This window comes from Nanorana parkeri, unplaced genomic scaffold (assembly GCF_000935625.1).
Source record: "Nanorana parkeri isolate BGI_ZX_2015 unplaced genomic scaffold, ASM93562v1 scaffold411, whole genome shotgun sequence".
Lineage (NCBI taxonomy): Eukaryota > Metazoa > Chordata > Amphibia > Anura > Dicroglossidae > Nanorana > Nanorana parkeri.
In genome coordinates this window covers 514,092-537,243 of record NW_017306679.1, presented here as the reverse complement: position 1 = coordinate 537,243, position 23,152 = coordinate 514,092, and the positions used below count along the sequence as shown (strand labels likewise).

The window sequence follows — 23,152 nt, the reverse complement described above, 5'->3', positions numbered from 1 at the left end:
ATAAACACATGTATCAGTCTTTGATGTTCTTAGCACAAGCTTTGATTTGATTTTATTTGCAATTATTGCTTTTTTATACATATATCAGCAGGTTTTATTTTTCTTCTGTTGTTGCATAAGTTGCTGGGTTTAAAGCTCAACTTCGGCTAAAACTTTTTATTGAATTTTGGATAGAGTAGGAAAGAGTCTCTGCTAGGTTTTTATTGCTGTCCCTAATTGTATAAACACACCACAAACATGTATACACCTCTGTAGTGTGTTCCCTCCCAGCATGATAATTAACAAGAATTTCTTTTAACATAATGAGATAATTGAAGTGAAATTTTACTCAGTTTTTACATTAAGTGAAGACTCTTAACTCCATTAGTAAGTCATAGTCTTCACTTAATGTAAAAACTGAGTAAAATTTCACTTCAATTATCTCATTATGTTAAAAGAAATTTTTGTTAATTTATTTAATCTGACTTCACTGTAATCACAGCTACAGTTTATTGAGTGAAGATGTTATTTCCTTAATAAATCAACCCCATTGGGTTTTAGTCCTTAAATCTCCAACGTGCTGCATCTCCAAAGTGTTTTTTCTAAGCATTACCTTATAGCAGAGGCAGAGTGGATAGTCAGCCTTAACAATGTATAGTGAGACTTCCTAGCTGCAGCAAGCACAGGGTATGGAAATCCACCCTATGTCTGCATAACAGGAGCTTCTGAACTAATGCTATATACAGCTATAAGTGTACACATTTTTTTTATCTAGACCACAACTACAGAGGTGCAGAAGGAGAAGCTCTCCAGGGCCCATAAGGTAGGCAGCCACTCATATGGCTGTTACTCATTGTATTTAGGAGATGTGTGCTTATTTTGTATCCTTCCCAGAATAAAGCATTATTTCACTTTTCTTTCTGCCCTTTCTCTTTCCCTTATAGTTTGTTTTATCATCTTTGGATTAAAACTTTTGAAAATTGTGACATTTAATCAAGGGGAAAACTAGCACCTAAAATGCTATATGGTATAGTACAAGTATGTGATACAAGGAGCCCCAGTATAAATTTAGACTAGGGACCCTGTTGCTATTGCCACCCCCCTTTCCTTCTCTGGCCAGCTGCAAGCCTGGATAAAGGTCTGGTATGAATTTGGGGGGGAACCCATACTGTTTTGTTTTTTTGCCAGGGGACCACCTCAAAATCCATTCCAGTCTCTTCCAGTCTCTTATCCCCCCTTCCCCACAAGGAACCATGTTCCCATGTTGATGGCATGAAGGGCCTCATCCCCACATCCATGGCACAGTGGATGTGGGGGGGGGGGCATATCGAACTATGGAAGCCCTTTTAGGATTAAAGGTTCCCCAGATATTCAGCCCTCCCTCTTATGTGAAAAGGTTTACAATAAAAAAAGTAAAATAGTGAATAAACACACAAACCTCGTGAAAAAGTCCTTAATTTAAAAAAATAAAATAAATTATTGTCCCCGGTGTAAGTCCAATACCAAGCATTTCGACCAGCAATGTAGAACCAACATCCATCAATCACGCTGAACAATGCCACAGCCTTGTACCCCTTACTTATTCATGTAGGGGTGAGGGCTAGATATCGTGGGGCTTCCAATATGTCCCCTCCTGCAGACCTCCCAATTTCTCTGGCCAGGGATGTGGGGAAGAGACCCTTGTCCCCATATACATGAGGAGAAGGTGCCCACCTGCAAGCTACCCCTCCAATGTTGAGGGGAATGTGGTCTGGTATGGTTTAAGTGGAGGGTGCATGTTTGCTTCCCCACCCCTTTCCTTTTCATTCTAAAGTATTTTATTAATATTCCACACCAAAAGGTTTTGGAGTGGGTTAGAAAGCTGGGGATGTTTTCACTTCATATGAGGTCACTACACTGAGTGGCCAGATTATTATGACCATCCCATCAGTACTTCGTTGGGCCACGAGTTCAGGTGTGATTAGGGATTCCTGCATCAGGAACTTACATTTTCCTGCAGCAGGAATCCCTGAAGTGCCGTTTACATGCAACAGCTGTCAGCCATTCAAGTTAATGATCAGGTGACAGCCGCTGCATGTAAACACCTGCATACCGCATGTAATTGTACATGATATGATTACATGCAGTTAGAAAACAAACACTCTACTTGGATGCATGATCTGCTTTAGGGATAGATGGTTTTACTATAAAAAAAGAACAAAATAAATATAAATTGATTTATGAATACATTTTAAAAGGGCAGCTTTGTCCGTGGCAGAAACAAGTGGCAAACGAAAGCCAACTTGTGTCAAGGGGTCCAGCCTATGCGCTTTGGTTTTCCCTCTGCAGCTATGCTTCCAGTGCAGTGGAGCCAGACACCATATTTAATACATATAATGGCAGCCCAGGCAGACATGGGGCTTGAAAGAGCGGGAACGTTAAAGCACACCTCTGTTGCAACTGAGATGCACAGTGATGTGCTGCACACAAAGCACAAAGGATGCAACCAATACCACTTTGTTTATCCCTGGACGTGGAGAACATCTCTCTTGTTCCACAGGTAATCATACCATCTATGGTTACATGTGGACAGTCACAGACAGCTGCGGCTGCTGTTACCTTATCATTAACTTGAATAGACACAGCAGCCAAATCTGTGCGGACACGCCTAAAATTCCTGCCGCAATATTCAGTAGGTTCTTGCCATAGGAATCTCCAGCTGCAGATTTTAAGGTTGTGTACGTGAGGCCTAAGAACCAATGGGGTGATCAAGACTGCCTCTGGTCATTTGGTCCTCATGGAAAGATTTAAGGAAGGGTGGGTAGCCTATGGCCATAAGATTAAAGACTTAATTTTTCCCCCCTCCTCTTAATGCTGTAACATTGCCGTAACATTTTCCCCCTCCTCTTAATGCTGTCTGCCTAAACCCTGCATTGTGAAAGGGCAGGCAGCCTTTTTAATTTGAATAAACTCCTCCTCCTTAATGCCAGCACCACTTCCCTCCTTCTCCCATGGTGAGATTATCAGAGTAGGAAGAAAAGGGTCCATTAGCACACACTTATTTAACAACTGTTCCAGATTTTCCCAGACAGTCACAGTTTTGATTCAGCTGTCTTTTCGAAGCCTGTGTCCCAGAATCACAGCGTAAAGCTCGCTGAGTCTGTCTATCAATAGCACTGCCTAAGTTAGGCAGTGCCCACAGCTCGTTCATATGCATAGCCCACATCACCTTATTCATAGGCAAATCCTGCAGCACATTCATATGTTTATCATGTGGTGCTAATTCATTTGCACATTTCCCCCTACTCCAAGGCAATTTAGCACATTGCTCTGTCTGTGCGTGTGTGTGGTGCGGGGGGTCCGAGTCTGGCACTGGAGCAGCACTGAGGAGAGTAAGCAGTGAAAGAGCTGGGGAGAGGGAGAGAGCTGAGATGCTACTCATCCACACTGTGCACCCACACAAACACCCGCCACTGGTAGAGGGCGGTAAGGAGGGGCTAGTTATTTTAGGATGGATAGGGGGGTGTCTATTACTCCACTTTCTTACACCAAGTATGGGGCATATTTTCTCCCAGTAAACAGCAGCAACGGGGAAAATATTACTGACCACTGCACTCTGTACACAGTCCTGTATCCTACATAGTCCTAATCCCTGCACTGCATTCACTATGTTGTACATTATATTCTTGATCCCTGCACTGTATACAATATATTGTACATTATACTTCTGATCTCTGTACTGCATTCACTATGTTATACATTATACATCTGACCCCTGTACTGTATACACTTTGCTGTATGTTATGCTCAGTTTTGTAGCGCGATCATAAGAGCAGGAGGGAGGAGCCTGTGTCATGTGCTGTGCTCCCAAAATATGATTTTACTTTGTTTTTTGTTTAAGATTTTGACCCTGGGATGCCCTCATGCAGTCCAATTGAGAGCCAACCTTATCCTTCAAACTATAGGCTTGAATTATGACCTGTCTAATCCACCTACCAATGTATTTGAATGTTTTGGAGCAGGACACAAGGAAGGAAGAATTGTGAAGAAACTAGTGCATATAACAATGAGGTAAGCCTCCCTCAGAAATAGAGTGAAGAGATAGAGGTAAGCCTCCCTCAGAGAAAGAGAGCATGTGCATCACGTATGAGACTGAGGTTTACAGGGATGGGGAGGGGCTATATGGGGGCTGCCCCTTCAGCATTTTCCTTTTACTGGTGGCCAATCACCTGAAGGTAGCATATAACCCAGGGTCTAAAGTGTAAAGAGCCTGTGTCCTGTACTGTACTATTATGAAAAGGGGTGCATTAGCAGCACAGTAGTGAAAGAAGCTTCTATGCACCCTTGAGGAACAAGGAGGACGTGGCTTTTGCTATTGACTTGTTATACATAAATGATGTGATGGCAAAATATAGTGTCGGTGACACTGTCTGTAAAAATGGTACTGTTCAGTAACAGCTTTTCCAGTGTCACCCTTGAAGTCTTAAAAAAAAGGAGAACCCTCTCCCTACTAAATGGTATTTTTTTGTTAATATTTTTGCATTGGCACATGTTCCCCAGGGCAGTGTCGAGCTTCCCATGCCCTATCTTTGACATTCCCTTGCCTATTAGCTTTGAAAATGGCCAGAACTGTTTTTCATAAATCCCCCCTTTTTGACTTCAGTGAGGTTCGGATTGCTGCTCGCAATTTTAGAGATTTACGATGGGTTCAACAAAAAGTCCACAAACTGAACCCAAACAAGCTTTTGGGGCTGCTGTAGGTAAAGCACAACTTTACTGTCAAAAGTCAAATATTATATCAAACACAGATCAATAACATATTCACCTAATATGGATGCAATTTAATAGAATCAACAGCCATCCCTGCTCTTTCTACATAAAACTGTAAGTTATACCTGGGTTCTTGGGGACCTCATAGGGTGCTCCAGTTCCCCACTCAAAATCGAAATACATACTAATAAATTACCTAGCTTCCAGCCAAAAGGCTAGTCTGTGTTTGTATGTGTGAAGAAATGGTTTAAGCAATCAAAGACATTGATGGAAAAGTATTTGACCTTGTACAATATGGAAGCTAGTTAGATGTTCAAAAAACCTTTTGGCGGGAGTTCCAATTTAATTGATAACAATGGTCTTGTTTCATTCTATAATTCCATCAGATGCATGCTCATTATGTTTGCATGCTACACATAAGGTTATAGAGATCTAAAAATTCATTATTTAACAAATATTTTGTTTAGGTGCTTTATTGAGATAAAATACATTTATATATTATTCTGTAAAAATGAATATGATCTCCTTGTAAATGCAAAATGCAGGCACTTCAAAGGAATGCCACTTATAAAGACTTTGAATAAATGGTGTAACATTCAGATACATGAAAGCAGCATTTCTCCAGTCTCAGCCTATTGTACACCATATGGTTAGAGACGAGCAGATGGGCTGAGCTACAGAGCAGAAAGAAAAGAGAATTTCCACATTGTGCTGATGACCCAATTGACCAACATGAACAGGAGTTCCCTGGTGACCTGACTTCACACATCTTAAAAGTAACTGATGCCTGTATTATCTGCTCAAGGGGCTTTTGCTTCTAAAAAAGAACATGAGTATAATCCTTACATGTTTGCAAGATTAATTGGGATACACTAAGGTGTTAATGAGATATATTTTTAAAACATGCAGTTTATTAACAGATTCACTCTGATAGTATACAGTATGATAACACTGTGACATTGTGAACTTTGTGAACAAGCACGGATACATTATTTAGAATACATACAGGTTATTTTAAGTGACAGCCAGGCATATTTTGCCAGCATATAAGTACTATAAGTACAATGCAGATATTTTGGGTTTCAGGTCCGAATGTCCATTTGTTTCCTTATTCGGATCTTTCTAAATTTTTGGATTTGATTTTGGATGAGTTAAACTATATTTATGAATGACCGTTCGTTTTAGAAAAGTGACATTAAATGTTTACTTTTTTCTTTTTAACTTTTGACAGTCCACAGGAACATTTGCTATTTTTTTTTTCAAATTCCCTTAAATAGCGTGTGGTACCACACCCCGAAATCATACTAGACCCTTTAGGTCTGGTACGAATTTTAGGTGGGACCCCAAAGCCAAAAAAATTAAAAAAAAGTGTGGTGCCCCCCCCCCAAAATACCTTACCAGATCCTTGTTCCGAGCAGCAGCCTTGCAGAGCAGTAAAGGGGGGAGCGATCCATACCAGGCCACATGCCGTCAACTTGGGCAGGCCTGCAATGGTGCAGGAGGGAGGGTCGCACACTCGTTATTCCCTATCCTGCTCTGCCAGGCTGCTGCTCAGGTTAAGAGTCTGGCAAGAGATTTTAGTGGGGTGACCCCACACTTTTTTTTGTTTTTTTTTGGCATTGGGGTCTCACCTAAAATTCCTACCAGACCTAAGGGGTCTGGTAAGAATTAGGGAGGGGACGCCACGATGTTTAAAAAAATAATAATTTTAACGTTTAACAACATTAATTGCTTCTGAATTACATTCAGAAACATTTTGGATACATTAGTATTTTCGTTATCGGAAAATTCGGATACGTTTGAAATTGTTATTTTGTTCATATGGAAATTTGGATGCATCGGAATGTCCAAATATGCTAAAATTGCATGTCTAATATAAAACTTACACATGATTGAAAATGGGGTCTACTCTAGGTATGTAACCATGGGTATGTGAACTATATGAATGTCAGTATCTATCTATCTATCTATCTATCTATCTATCTATCTATCTATCTATCTATCTATCTATCTATCTATCTATCTATCTATCATTCAGAAAACATTATAAAATCTCCACTGTTTGTTTTATATAAATTGTTAAAAGTGCTACAGTATAGTGCTCATTTTCTGCTAGAAAGTGTACACTTAAAGTGTATTTCCACTGTTGCAGCCAAATTGGGATGGCACCTATTTTATATTTGTTACATGTTCACATTCACATAGCATAAACTTTAAAAAACAATTAAAAATGCTTCTTGCAGTTTATATTGCTTTTACTTGGGCTAGGGTTTCTTGGCTTCAGAAGTGGTTAAAATATCTACTTGGCCTCTCCTTCCTTGTAATGTTAGGAGGGATTATGAGTGGTGAGGGGTTTGCATTGTATGTTAATGAAGTTAAACGAGAAACACAATCTTCAAGTTTCAGTCCTTTCTATTAGAACAGATCACTGTGATGGTGCTCAGAAAAACCTGGATTCAGCCATCTTGCCTGCTGCAACAAAACATCTAAAATGTCTAGTGAGATCTTCCTGTCATATTTTCAAATTCTCTTCCTGTATCACCTGGGATTGTGCTGGTTGTTCCTACCTACCTTTGTGTGTTTCTACAACTCGGGGTTCATTCTCCATAATATAAAGTAAAAGACATAACGGGGAGTCTCTGAGAGCAAGATAAAATTATCACAAGGTATAAACCATAGGCATCTACCAAAAACTGAAATATTAGTTTTGGCTAGACTTATCTGTACATACTTCAATAAATCAGCATATGCTTTATACATCACCATGTATATAAGGCATTTCAATTTCTGGTGACCTGCATATACAGTAATGCCATTTCCCATCCCAATTCCAAACAATTCCAAAAGTTTTGGCTAGCTGTAGGAGGGAGGTTACCAGACTTCTGCTATTTCTTGACTATTTTGAATTTATAAACAGAACTACCATCCCAGCAGATGCAATTACCACCATAGGGCCTTGGGCTTTGGGGTTCATGAAAGCTGCACCTCTCCATTACCTCTCACTATCTGAATCTGTACGTAGCTGGTTATTGTAGTTATTGGCCCATAAGGAGCATGAACACACCCTGTACTTTTTTAAAGGGCAGTCAGCCCAAAACTAATATTTGCTCCTGGCTCTTCGCAATTGCTGTGGCTATTATGAGGGGTCTCAATCTTCCTTTTGGATTAGTAATAGTTTACAGAGAATACGAGGTGCATGCTAGAGCATGCACCCAAAATTACCAGGTGGACAGACGTAAAGCCATGGCAGGGAGATTGTGCTGCTGGAAAATCTAAGACATATAGGACATCACCTATAACTTAAATATTACGTTTGGATCAACTTATTTTTAATAAATACAGATGCAACCAGGTAGTGTGATCTGAACACTTAATTCAATAACGATCATTCTGTCTGTGTTTAATCTTTTGACATGCTGATGGCTCTACAAATTAGCTGCTTGGTAAAATGTGAAGAATTCAGAAATATAACAATTTTAAAACAAAAGCGTAAAACTTACTTGATCTCTTTTTAGTATATTAAGTATGCTATATTTCATTAAATATATTATTAATACTGCATTCTACATTTGAAATTGGTCACATCTTGGTACAATGTAAAATAATATGTCTACTGGAATTCTTATGTAGCTTAATGAAGTTATTCTTTTGATGCTGTGTGCAATTGGAAATGAAACACACATAATAGCCTAGTTTGATTAATCTTGCATTAAGGGACAGCTTTTCTTAGTGGAAAGGAGGCACTCAGCGCTGGAGAGCCATCCAAGTCTTTTAATTACACTTTTTTTTTTTTTTAGTAATGAAGCAGTATGCACCCTATTTAATTCCTTTGTCACCAATGAGTTAAAATTCATGAGCGTCCATGGGCTTTGAATACTTACTCTAGTGCTGCTATTTTCTGCGCCAAGCTAGCCATCACAGCAAAGAGTCGTAGGTCTGTTAGGCCATCTGTTACATAATAGTCCACAATCTCCAGAATCTGGAAGAGTAAAGATGGATAGTGCTGAGATGATGAAGAATTGAACATGAGCAGATTGTTTCTGAGCTTGGAAGGGAAGATAATGAGCTCTGATTGTTGCAAACACAAGCTGCATTAGCATAGTAAACAAAACAAGCTTTAAAATTAAATCATCTGAGTACTAGCAATCATGGAAATACAATTGTGCATGTTTAGCAAAGGTTCTGATATTGGAAAGTTCACAAGCTGCCCTATCTATCTATCTATCTATCTATCTATCTATCTATCTATCTATCTATCTATCTATCTATCTATCTATCTATCTATCTATCTCATATGGGGTCTGGTAAGAATTAGGGAGGGGACGCCACGATGTTTAAAAAAATAATAATTTTAACGTTTAACAACATTAATTGCTTCTGAATTACATTCAGAAACATTTTGGATACATTAGTATTTTCGTTATCGGAAAATTCGGATACGTTTGAAATTGTTATTTTGTTCATATGGAAATTTGGATGCATCGGAATGTCCAAATATGCTAAAATTGCATGTCTAATATAAAACTTACACATGATTGAAAATGGGGTCTACTCTAGGTATGTAACCATGGGTATGTGAACTATATGAATGTCAGTATCTATCTATCTATCTATCTATCTATCTATCTATCTATCTATCTATCTATCTATCTATCTATCTATCTATCTATCTATCATTCAGAAAACATTATAAAATCTCCACTGTTTGTTTTATATAAATTGTTAAAAGTGCTACAGTATAGTGCTCATTTTCTGCTAGAAAGTGTACACTTAAAGTGTATTTCCACTGTTGCAGCCAAATTGGGATGGCACCTATTTTATATTTGTTACATGTTCACATTCACATAGCATAAACTTTAAAAAACAATTAAAAATGCTTCTTGCAGTTTATATTGCTTTTACTTGGGCTAGGGTTTCTTGGCTTCAGAAGTGGTTAAAATATCTACTTGGCCTCTCCTTCCTTGTAATGTTAGGAGGGATTATGAGTGGTGAGGGGTTTGCATTGTATGTTAATGAAGTTAAACGAGAAACACAATCTTCAAGTTTCAGTCCTTTCTATTAGAACAGATCACTGTGATGGTGCTCAGAAAAACCTGGATTCAGCCATCTTGCCTGCTGCAACAAAACATCTAAAATGTCTAGTGAGATCTTCCTGTCATATTTTCAAATTCTCTTCCTGTATCACCTGGGATTGTGCTGGTTGTTCCTACCTACCTTTGTGTGTTTCTACAACTCGGGGTTCATTCTCCATAATATAAAGTAAAAGACATAACGGGGAGTCTCTGAGAGCAAGATAAAATTATCACAAGGTATAAACCATAGGCATCTACCAAAAACTGAAATATTAGTTTTGGCTAGACTTATCTGTACATACTTCAATAAATCAGCATATGCTTTATACATCACCATGTATATAAGGCATTTCAATTTCTGGTGACCTGCATATACAGTAATGCCATTTCCCATCCCAATTCCAAACAATTCCAAAAGTTTTGGCTAGCTGTAGGAGGGAGGTTACCAGACTTCTGCTATTTCTTGACTATTTTGAATTTATAAACAGAACTACCATCCCAGCAGATGCAATTACCACCATAGGGCCTTGGGCTTTGGGGTTCATGAAAGCTGCACCTCTCCATTACCTCTCACTATCTGAATCTGTACGTAGCTGGTTATTGTAGTTATTGGCCCATAAGGAGCATGAACACACCCTGTACTTTTTTAAAGGGCAGTCAGCCCAAAACTAATATTTGCTCCTGGCTCTTCGCAATTGCTGTGGCTATTATGAGGGGTCTCAATCTTCCTTTTGGATTAGTAATAGTTTACAGAGAATACGAGGTGCATGCTAGAGCATGCACCCAAAATTACCAGGTGGACAGACGTAAAGCCATGGCAGGGAGATTGTGCTGCTGGAAAATCTAAGACATATAGGACATCACCTATAACTTAAATATTACGTTTGGATCAACTTATTTTTAATAAATACAGATGCAACCAGGTAGTGTGATCTGAACACTTAATTCAATAACGATCATTCTGTCTGTGTTTAATCTTTTGACATGCTGATGGCTCTACAAATTAGCTGCTTGGTAAAATGTGAAGAATTCAGAAATATAACAATTTTAAAACAAAAGCGTAAAACTTACTTGATCTCTTTTTAGTATATTAAGTATGCTATATTTCATTAAATATATTATTAATACTGCATTCTACATTTGAAATTGGTCACATCTTGGTACAATGTAAAATAATATGTCTACTGGAATTCTTATGTAGCTTAATGAAGTTATTCTTTTGATGCTGTGTGCAATTGGAAATGAAACACACATAATAGCCTAGTTTGATTAATCTTGCATTAAGGGACAGCTTTTCTTAGTGGAAAGGAGGCACTCAGCGCTGGAGAGCCATCCAAGTCTTTTAATTACACTTTTTTTTTTTTTTAGTAATGAAGCAGTATGCACCCTATTTAATTCCTTTGTCACCAATGAGTTAAAATTCATGAGCGTCCATGGGCTTTGAATACTTACTCTAGTGCTGCTATTTTCTGCGCCAAGCTAGCCATCACAGCAAAGAGTCGTAGGTCTGTTAGGCCATCTGTTACATAATAGTCCACAATCTCCAGAATCTGGAAGAGTAAAGATGGATAGTGCTGAGATGATGAAGAATTGAACATGAGCAGATTGTTTCTGAGCTTGGAAGGGAAGATAATGAGCTCTGATTGTTGCAAACACAAGCTGCATTAGCATAGTAAACAAAACAAGCTTTAAAATTAAATCATCTGAGTACTAGCAATCATGGAAATACAATTGTGCATGTTTAGCAAAGGTTCTGATATTGGAAAGTTCACAAGCTGCCCTATCTATCTATCTATCTATCTATCTATCTATCTATCTATCTATCTATCTATCTATCTATCTATCTATCTATCTATCTATCTATCTATCTCATACATATGTAATATACCAACATGGTACATGAATACATGCTATTTTATGACATGAAAACACGATATTAATGACATGGGGAGCTGGACACCGCTATGGGGAACATGTACTACCAATATAAAAACATTTTTATAACTACTGTACCGAGGGGAGAGGGTCCTCCTTTTTATGCGACTTTGAGGGCAATGTGGAAAAAACACCAATCCTTTAAATTATTTGAAGCTAATGGACAGCGTCATTGTTCAAAATAAATATTTACAGAAAAAATAATACAGCGTCACAAAAAAACAACAGTAAAATTAAAAGTGAAAAATATCTAATCAAGGTTTGCCTGGTCTTGGGTTCCGTGTAGGGTTCAATTCACTTGCAGAGTAAGTCCATGATGATGTATCAGAGTCACTGTCTCACAGAAACATGGCTCTCTCAGTGTTCTTACTAGTTTCAATGTCAAATGAGAGCTGCAACTGTGAATTTCAGCAGCTTTTTGCTGGACCTCGAGATCTAACTACACTCAATCAAGGGGTCAGAGGGGTGTGCTAAAAGGGGCTGGAGATCATATTATTACGCTCCAGTGAACACACCCTTACTGACAATTATTCTAAATATGAATTATACTAGTAAAATCTATATTTCCATCTGACAAGGTTTCACAATCTGACAACTAACATATTATTTCCCACGTTCGGGAGCTGTACGGGCTATAGTGAGTAGCCCGTACAGCAGCCATTCGGTTCTACTGAACCGAAGGGGTCCTGGGGCCAAAGCTAGCCGAAGGATCAGCCGAAGCTACGGCTAGATCCTTCGGCTGCTTCGTGAATAGACCCCTAAGTCAGAGAAGCATTTGGCATTTGTATCTTGGTGACTCTTTTAGAGCATCATCCTATATGATTCCGAATCTTTAGCACTAAAAATCAGTAATTGGCTCCTGCTTTGGAGTACTTTCTCAAAGGAGAAACTTGTTGTCTCTACAAGTGTTTTGCTGAACAAGGCTTGAAGTGAGATTGTAAGTTCTCAGTTGGGCCTAGCTTCTGGTGGCCCCCGAAAGTAGCATGATTTGTTGGCCAGAATAAGTAGTATTAGTAAGAAGTATTAAGATTCCTTAATACTTGTTATGGGCACTGGGTTCCTCTTAAGTGTATGTCATGACAAGAAAATTGGTAGTGTGGGGATGATTTGTCAGTTCTGTGCACGACACGACCGCTGTGCCCCTTTTAGTTCTGCGACTGACTCCAAGCTGTAGAGGGACTACAAATTCCAGCACATTATACAGCAATGCAGAATACCACCAACTATGGAGGACTATAAATCCTAGCAATACATTATACAGCAATGCAGAATAATAGTATATAGTATATTAATTTGCTACATACTCTATGCTGCTCTGCTCTGGGGTGTCAGCCTGATGTCTTGGTCTTGGAGGGTCTCAGGAGGGCTATCAGTGCATCTCTGGTTTGAAAACATTTGTAGGCATCAGAGGTCAGCATGTTACGCAGTGCAGCAGTCAGCATGTAACGCAGTGCAGAGTTTAGTATGTAACGCAGTGCTGAGGTCAGCGGTCAGTATGTAACAAAGTGCAGCAGTCAGCATGTAACACAGTGCAGCAGTCAGTATGTAACGCAATGCAGTGGTCAGCATGTAACACAGTACAACGGTCAGCATGTGACGCAGTGCAGAGATCAGCATGTGGTGCAGTGCAGAGGTCATCATGTAACACAGTGCAAAAGTCAGCATGTAACGCAGTGCAGAAGTCAGCATGTAATGCACTGCAGAGGTCAGCATGTAACACAGTGCCGCAGGCAGTATGTAATGCAGTGCAGCAGTCAGTATGTAACGCAATGCAGCAGTCAGTAACGCAGTGCAATGGTCAGCATGTAATGCAGTGCAGCAATCAGCATGTAATGCAGTACAGTGGTCAGCATGTAACACAGTACAGCGGCCAATATGTAATGCAGTGCAGCGGTCAGCATGTAACGCAGTGCAGCGATCGGCATGTAACGCAGTGCAGCAATCTGCGGTCAGTATGTAACGCAGTGCAGCAGTCAGCATCTAATGCAGTGCAAACGGTCAGCATTTAACGCAGTGCAGCGGTCAGCATGTAACGCAGTGCAGGGGTCAGCATGTAACGCAGTGCAGCGGTCAGCATATAGCGCAGTGCAGCGGTCAGCATGTAACGCAGTGCAGTGGTCACACAGAAAGAAGAGGGACTTACAGTGACTCTTTTCCTCTCCTGTTTCAGATGCTGTGCCATCTTCTTTTCCTCTCCTGGTGGGGGTGGTTGGGAGGAGCAGCAAGGTTTCCTGCACGTTTGGAGGTGATTCCAGCCACTTCCTGCTGTCCTCCCTTTAGAACCCAGCAGACAGGCAGTAGGAGTGCAGTCTCCCTCCAGCCAATAGCAGAAGAAGTGGGCGGAGGAAGCTCTTGAGGAGCCTGCGCACCACACGGGCTGATCAAGGGCAGTGCAGAGGTCAGCATGTGATGCAGTGCAGAGGTCAGCATGTGGCGCAGTGTTATGTCCTAAGTTTCTTCTTCTCCTTCCAGGCTGCTGCAGGAGCAGAGCGGCCGACAGGGGAGAGATGAACAAAGCGATTGCTGCTGTGCCGGCGGGGGCCGTTTGTACATTCACCAGAGAGGCCCCGGGGGCAATTGCCACCCTGCCCCCTGGCCCAGTCCGCCCCTGCTCCAAAGACATGCTGGAAGGTTAATTGGCTCCTGTCCTGTCTGTATACATGTGTGATTAGTACCTTAGATTGTAAGCTCCTTTAGGGCAGGGACTGATATGAATGTGCAGTATGTAAAGCACTGGGTATGTTGGCGCTATATAAATACCTGTATTAAATATACTTATATCTATGAGTCACCAAAGGAAACCTGTCATGGTAGAAATATGGAAATTCTAATTGCCTGACAGCCTTTGGCTTCACTGACCTGGAACAAATATGCAGGAAGTCAAATTAGAAATCTAGATTTGTAAACTTGTTCCAGGTCAGTGATTCACAATTATTGAAGCTAGAGGAAATGTATGAATGGCAGACAACTAATAATTGCATAGATTGCTCCAGAATTCTAGCCTACATATTTTATCACAACAAGTTTTTCTAAGTGTTGGTAAAAAAAACAAAGAAAATTACTTCTATTTTATATTGTTAGCAAGTTTACCTCTCCTGTTCTTGCTAGATAGTTCCACACTTGCAGAATCATAAACTAGCTTGCACACACACGATAATGCAATGAAGCACATAAACATATATAGATTTCCTTAAAGCAGAACTCCAGGCAAACAGCTGAATACAGGGTCAAAGGGCATATTGGAGCTGTTTTACCTTGTAACGGATTTGTAATTCTGTCCAGATAGCCCTGAGGTTTACTTAGTCCTACCAAACAATAGAGTCAGGTTGGTGACTTGAAGTAAAGCAAAACATTTCTCTTTTTGTGCCCCCAGTTGGGGATTGGACAGTGACTGAGCAATGCCAGACTGATGAAATTATTGCTTGCTCACTTTGCTCTCTCCTTTTTTTAGTACAGTTGATTGTCCCCTAGTGCTGCCCATGCTTCTCCTTGTCTGAATGCTGTTGGACAGGGAATTGATGAGAGGCTGATACCAAATCAAATTTAGGTATTTACACTGTCTACATTTAAAAATACGGAGGTATCTTTCCCCTTCTGGATCCCCAGCAGATCCAAACAGACCTGTTATGGAGAATGGAAAGAAACAGCGGACTACAAGTGCAGTGACATTGCTGCACTTGTGCCATCGTGGACATATCAACATTCAGCTAAGTGAAGGTGGCGGTTTGAGGATGGGGAGTTGAGGTATGCCCCCATGTTTCATGTTATGTCCTAAGTATATTTGCAACAGGTACACTGAAAGTAATAAATGTTTTTTCTTGCTAATTACCTGGCTTAAAATATTGTGATGATGATGTATAAATAACCTTTTTTTTTACATCTTTGCTGAATAAGCTGGCTGCAATTTGAGCAGCTTGTTTATATCTCTGTGAATAATTAACCCGGTGGAGTCAGTAGTAGCTTAGAGAATGAGCTAAGGTTGTACTGACTTCAATTCACCAATCATGTGCAAGAAAAAAATCCTGCTTTTCTTTAAAGTGATATTAATGTGACACTAAACTCAAGAGTTAAACCTTTAAAATGCCATCAAGTGCCTTAACTATTAACTGAAATGTAACTTATTTGTGTATCACTTGGCTGTAGATCCTGAAATCATCTTTAAATTGGTGTCCTTCCTTCTGGAGGGTGGCTACTTTTCTTCTCCATGGTCCTGTGTGTGTTACAAGGTAGCCACCGCTCCAAGCTCACTCCCATAATGGACTACAATCTCATGGTTAGTTTACTAATTTGTTTTGAAATAATAGTCTAGCATGGGAGCAAGCTTGGAGCAGTGGCCCATGGACAGGGACCATGGCGAACAAAAGTAGCAACCCTCCAGAAGGAAGGACAGTGTCAGCCCCAATTCAGAGATGATTTGCTGATCTACAGCCGAATGATACACAAATAAGATCCATTTTTGTTAATAGTTGGGGTACTTGAATGTATTTTTAAGATTTAACTCCTGAGTTTAGAGTCACTTTAAAGTCAAAAAGGTTTTTAAGCAATTTCAAATGCTGATTAAATCACTTACAATGGATGTTGCTCCTTGATGTTTAAAATATTTAGTTTCCTATAGAATCAGCAGGTCCCCTGAGCACTGGACCTGATATCCTGTTGTATGGTGGCTACTTTACTTTGTTGGTTCTTATGGAGCCACCCCTGTGTGTGCTAGCAAGCTTTCTTTGTCTCCACAAATATGCAGGCATGACAGGGGAAAGCCACTCTCCTGCTCCCTCCTCCCCCTTTCTTCAATCTAGTTGATATTTATCCAATAATTCCATGGTGTCTTATTAATGTCTTCATTGCAAATTATTCAAATATGTAATTGCCTATATTTCTTTGTATATATTTTGATATTTTTTTTAAATAAAAGTATACACTATATTTTCCTGAATGAGTGTTAGAACCATTGTATGAATAATCAAATATATAGAATAGTATAATGTGATTTTTTGTGAATAGCCCGTACAGCACCCCCTCGGTTCTCCTGAACCGAAGGGGTCCTGGTGCCGAAGCTAGCCGAAGGATCGGCCGAAGCTACGGCCAGATCCTTCGGCAGCTTTGTGAATAGACCCCTTTATGTGACTGCAGCCCTGCACAGATGTCACGAGCAGCCTGATGAACTTGACTGTATGAGATTATATAAATGCACATTATAAGTACATAGAGTGGACCTCCTGATTTTATCACGATTGATTGCTGGATAGTATTAACAGGTCACTAACTGATTTACTTGTTGCCTGGAGTTGTTAATACACTAGAGTTTCCTCCGCCAAACACAGAGATGAAATCAGGAATCAAAATCCTCTTACAAAAAACATGACTGATTGGTCCACCTTTTAAAATGATTCCTAATTAACAAAAACAGCAATAAATATGGTATTATGGAGAAAATCTGATCCTAAACGTCAATGGTTTGAACTTTCAGTTGTACTTTGTCAGTGATGATAAATGACAAGTTTAAACAAGCAGCTAATAACAGAATATGGCCAATGTTTTCAAATCCTTCAGAGATGAAGGGGTTGGTACCACTTGAGTCCTTTATATTTGCTTTTCCTACTGTCAGAATTAAGCTGAAAAAACCTAAAGAACGTACCTTAATCTCCCACCTCCTCACTTTCCCCACTATCCCAGCTTTCATTACAATCAATTTTCTTCTTGCATGAAAGTCTAGTAGGAACTTTCACGTCAACTTTGTTCAAGGTACTTTAAAATACTAAGAGAGAGAGTATTATGTTAAGTTTAATTATAGGCCCTTTCATATTCGTTGCTCTGAATGGATCCATTCTATGGAAAACCCTATGGTTGTGACCTACAAAGCTTTGTTTCGCAAATAAAACTCTTTTCTTCCAGCCAATTGCCTTTGTGTTTCAAGTATTGAGAACAAACCCACAGAACTCGAGTTTTCCCTCTTCAGGCTTTCATGACAAAAAAGTGTTCCTTAAAAAACTCCATTATACTCAGGTGATGTCTATGTAGACAGATATGTGTATTCTACCCCGGGTACCTCGCTCTTTCTCTACCTTCTCTTTGAAAACTTTGTTTAACTTGTTTTTTTTTCATGTACTAAACAAAACATGGAAGCAGTGAATAAAAGGGATGTTTACTGGAGGCACACGTACAAGCTGCACAAAATGCTGTGCTACCTTTTGTGGTTTAACATTTCATAAGAAAAGAAACCACAGACAAAGCAAACATACAATAATGCAAGCCATAAAGGACTTTACTGATTCATTATTATTATTTTACAGGAAGGACATTTATAAAATAAGGTCAAAGCCTATAAGGTAATACTCTTTTAGTCTGATTGAGGCATGGAATACAACAATGTTGACAGATGGACAAAATGGCTCTGATAAAGTCAATGAAATTAAGCAACAATTGAAGTATTGAATTGATGTTTTAGAATGGGAATATGAACATTGGCCCACGACACATTGAGTCGGTCCAATACTATAGTGTGATTACCTCCCAGCTGGTTTAGCTTATATCTTAACAAACTCGAATTAAACCAACTTGTGGTAATATGATATCTGTTTGATGTCTGAATAGCATTGAGGCTTTGCCATTAAAGGACAATGAAGAATTAAGATACCAGAGAGATTGCTTTACATGCCTATTATAGTATGCACTGGGTGCTCTTGGCACCTAGCCACTGTGTACCTACAGAGAAGGGTACGTGGACAGAAAAGCTGACTGCTTCAGCAATGGGATAACTAATGTGTAAGTAATGAATATAATGAACATACTGATTAAATGGCAAAGGTAATACATGGAAGCTAAGAAAATATTAGCTGCTTCTGCATTTTACTGAAATAATAAAAAAGGTTAATACTAATATTATTTGCTTTATTTGGTTAATTTTTTCAAAGCCCCAAACGTATTCCCTAGCAATTAAGTCAAAACCAGATTAGATGCCAACATATGAATATTGCAAGCAATAACAAGGCTGAAGGCTTAAAGTAGATTTAAACCCACTTACTAAATCTCATATAAGCTTTAACATGTTAATGTAATTTCTAAAGTCATTTTCAATCTCTTAGAATATGCAACTTTCATTAAAATAATACCTGATAATCCTGCCACGAAGGTCCTTGTTCAGACACTTCATGTTATGGGGTGTCAACTGTCTCTCAGTTGTGCTCCTGTATTGTCACTAACATGTGCCTCTAAATGAAACCAAAGGTGGCTGTGACAACACACATTGCTTAGATATGGTTCACCATTTAAAATCAGGAAGCCAGTCCTGAGCAATGGTGTGCGGCCAATCCTGGAGTGAATGTATGTAGACAAGAAGTGGCTGCAAAGAAGCTGGAGGAGATCATCAGCACTGAGATGCAAAAAGGGGAAAACAGTAATTTAGGAAAAAATTGTACAAAAATGGTACAAAGTGATTTGGCAAACCAAATGTCATCCAGTCAGGGGTTTGACCTCAATGTAGCACTCCAGGAAATGTAAAAATTAACCCTTGCAGCGGGGCTACCCCCACACTGGAAAGGTTAACTGCTTGTTTAAAAGAGAACTATGGGTTAAGTGCTTTTCCCCATAGTTCTCTTTAGGGTCAGGGGACATATACTAACCTGCTCCCGTGATCTAACGCTCAGTATATAGTGGGCTATTGCCTGCTATACACTAAGAGCACCGCAACCGGGACGGATCCTGACAATAATGTCTGGATCCACCCAGCTAGCTGATTGACATGGGGCTCTGCCTATCTAGCAGAGCCAGCTGTGTCCGCCCCTCCCCCGTCCATTCCTCCACTCAGCGCTGGAGTATCGGAGAAGGGAGGGGCGAATCGCTGCAGGGAGCGGTGACTGACAGTCACCGCTCTCTGCAGGGCGATGATCGGAAAGTGAGCAACCAATGGTATGCTCACTTTTCGATCAATAGAGCCGATCTGTGACAGCTTCTTTGTCACAGGTTGGCTCTAAATATGAGGATGAGTGGAAATCACTCACCTCATAGTTCTCATTTAAGTTTAGGGGCTAACATAAAGAAAATATAAAGAAAATATACTCACCTGATACTCAGTGTTGAGTGCTTATCTCCCCCCCCCCTTCCACTCTGGCTGTGGAATATCCCTTAGCATCCTCACATCTAATGCAGCTGGTCCTTAGACCACCAAAGCCCAGGGACCAGCCTAGCAGCCATGTGAGACCAAGGATCAGGTGAGTAAGTCTTCTTAATTTTAGCCCCTAGACCAAATTGGGCAGTTAACCCTTGCAGTAACTAGAAAGGCAATGCAAAGAGCAGTGACTACATGTATAGGGCTGTCAAACATGGCAACTAATCAGGTTTTATTTTCACTACTCTGACTCCTTAAAATCTATGAATTATTGCACTTTGTGCTCTGTTGATGGAATTTGCACTCCCTAATTAATTTACTGCTGAGCGCCATTCGGCTCGGCTGTTCTGCTCGGTCCCTCCGAGGGACTGAGCAGAACAGAAAAATAGTTTAAAAAGCACAAAAAAAATAAATAGAAAACGATTGTGCGGAGCTAGCAATGACAGCTAGCTCCACCCAACAGTTTTCTATTGGCCGGCGTTTCTGCTGCCGTCAAAAAAAAGAAAAAAAAACTCTCCCGGGCGCTCTGGGAGTCTCCCGCTCCCGGCCGCCCAGGAGAGAAACACTGCTTTTTCTTTTTTTTTTCACGGACGGGAGTGTTTGCTGTCTGGAGATCAGTGTTCCTGGTTAGCTGGTAACCAGGGACGCTGATCTCTCTGCAAGTGGCCGGAGCTAGCCGTAAAATCACGGCTGGCTCCGCCCAGCTGTCAGAAGCAGGCTGTTGGCCGGCCACTGGCCGGCCACTCGGCCAGCTTCAGCTTTCAGTGCGGCTCGGCTAAGTTCGGGAGCTGTACGGGCTATTGTGAATAGCCCGTACAGCAGCCCTTCGGTTCTACTTAAGGTGTCCTGGGGCGAAAGCTAGCCGAAGGATCGGCCGAAGCTACGGCTAGATCCTTCGGCTGTTTCGTGAATAGACCCCAGTGTTTCCTTCTTACATAATCAGGATACATCCCCAACCTAGGAGAGTTGCAGCAGCTGCAGCTAGGGCTATGGTTCCCAGTAAAGAAAATTTGCTTTTTTGATCCCCAAACTAGACAAGCTGCAACTGCCAATCTAAAATGTTATTAGCAAAGTGTAAAATAATACTGTGGAACCAAAACGTCAAACTATTAAATCCCAACTAAAGTAAAAAACATAATTTTTTATCATTATGATTGGAGTGGGCAAGGGATAGAACCTCTGTAAGTTTTTTTTAACCATATTTTCACTTGCTTGTGGGGATTCCCCTTAGTTCCTATCCTGGTGACTAAACAGGAAGAGAAGAAATTGGCAGATGGCCTCACTCTACTTTACGCAAAAAGGTTTTATCACTGTGAGTGCTCCTTTTAGAAAAGGTGAAAAAAGGTTCTAGTACTTCCCTATGCTGTCAAAGACTAAACAGGGTTATTCACAAAAGGGTGAAGGGTTTGGAGAAGGCAGGAGAAATGAACAATGTAGCCCTAAATAGCTGATTTGGAAAAATTCTCCAATTCAGCTCACTTTTCAGTTCAGCTATGTTGTCCTAGATTGTTCCCTTCTCCGGCCTTCTCCGGCCTTCTCCAAACTCTTCACCCTTTTGTGAATAACCCTGTTAAAAAATACATTTTGGCTTGAGATGGTCCTTACCTCCAGATATGTTCTTTATATAGTGCTAACATATCTATATCCCAGGATTTTGGAACCCACAAAATGACTTGGAAGAAATAACAAGTAGCGTAACAAATTAAAGAAACCTCTGCCTTCATTTGCTTTATTTTCTGGGTCATTAAAAATGTGATGTAGGCAGAGGATCATCATGACTAAAAGGCATATATGATATGATTATATATATTAAGCAAAAAACAACAATGAAACAGATAATGATCTTACATTGCTCAGGGGAAGTTAGATTATAATGATACTATGCAATACCTTATTTATATGTTTTCTTACCCGATACACATAGAGCTCTTCAGCATCACTTAATGCGTTTGCTGGAACAATTTCTTTTAAAGCCATAAGTACCTGGAGGCAGTCTAAGTATCCATCTTCATCAGTATCCACCTTCAATTAAAAATAGGTCATACTTGTGTAAATATATTCCTATAGTCCTCTGAAATAATCACTCAATAAATAATTTCATATTCTGATACTCAAAAATTACCTTTCATATCCTATGAGTGTTCATGCTTTGTGTTCTTCTGACACGTCGAATACCTCTGACTTAAAGGAGAACAATGGGGTCAGTGCTTTTCCCCATAGTTCTCCCCAGGGTCACGGGAGGACACAAACTAGTGTCCTCCCGTGACCCAAAGCTCAGTATACCGCGAGCTACAGCTCACGGTATACTGAGTCCGTCGCAGACGGGACGGATCCCGACATTACTGTTGAGATCCACCCAGCTGCGTGATTGACAGCTGGCTCTGCCTATCTAGAGGCAGAGCCAGCTGTACCCGCCCCCTCCCCCGTCCGTTCCTCCAGTCAGCGCGTCGGCTCGAACTATGAGACTGAGTGATTTTCACTCACCTCATAGGTTTCCTTTAACAATGCAGAACATGTCACAAATTCCCAGCTAAGCTAATACATATCATATCGTATACCTAGACATATCCTAAGGATCTATCTGGTGTGATATAGCTTCTGGGTAGGGGTCTACCCAAGGGGTCTATTTATAAATTGGTAATAGATAAATGTCACCAGCCACGCAGGGTCCCCTTCATCGGGCTCAGCAATGACGTCATTGCTGAGCCTAATGAAGGGGACCCTGCACGGCCTCTAAAGCGCTTGTTCTGATGACATGACATTTTAAATAAACGATCACGTTGGATTTCAAATACCTCTGATGTGCTGGTGACTGTTATCTACTAACATTGTCTGGAGGCCTAATCCACAGTCGCTAAGAGCACCCCCCGGTAAGGAGTGCGACAAGGCAACTTTAAGTTTGTTTATAAATTGTTTCACCCAAAATTGTCCGAATTTACAGCCTGGATTAACAGATTTTTCCAACTGAATCTAATTAGAAAAAAAGTGAAAGTTGTTTAAATCTTGGGTGAAAAAAATGCATAAACAGTTCCTCAAGTGTGTGTCGGCATGTTATTTTTAGTTGTGAAAAGACAATAGTTGGGGATATGGGGTACTGTGGCATTTGCCCTACTGGGCCAGTAGAAATGTGATAGGCTGGAAGTGGAGATTCTCCCCTATACAGACCTCAATCAGCGCAGAATATGCAGTCGTCATATATATATATTATGTAATTGAATGAATGAATGTATATGTTTAAGGAAAAAATGTTTTATGTATTTAAATGTATATGTATATATGTTATTTGAAAAATTTAATAAATATATATATATAT

General features: G+C 40.1%; 1 protein-coding gene across 1 annotated transcript in view; it reads right to left on the bottom strand.

The window, feature by feature from the left end:
- LOC108789609 overlaps positions 1–23,152 on the bottom strand; it is a 94,651-nt gene that overhangs the window by 20,755 nt on the left and 50,744 nt on the right. The window contains exons 5-6 of the mRNA XM_018559670.1: positions 21,751–21,861; positions 11,253–11,350 (exon numbers count right to left, since the gene is read on the bottom strand). Coding sequence (XP_018415172.1) covers positions 11,253–11,350; positions 21,751–21,861 — 209 coding nt within the window. The remainder of the gene's footprint in view (positions 1–11,252; positions 11,351–21,750; positions 21,862–23,152) is intronic.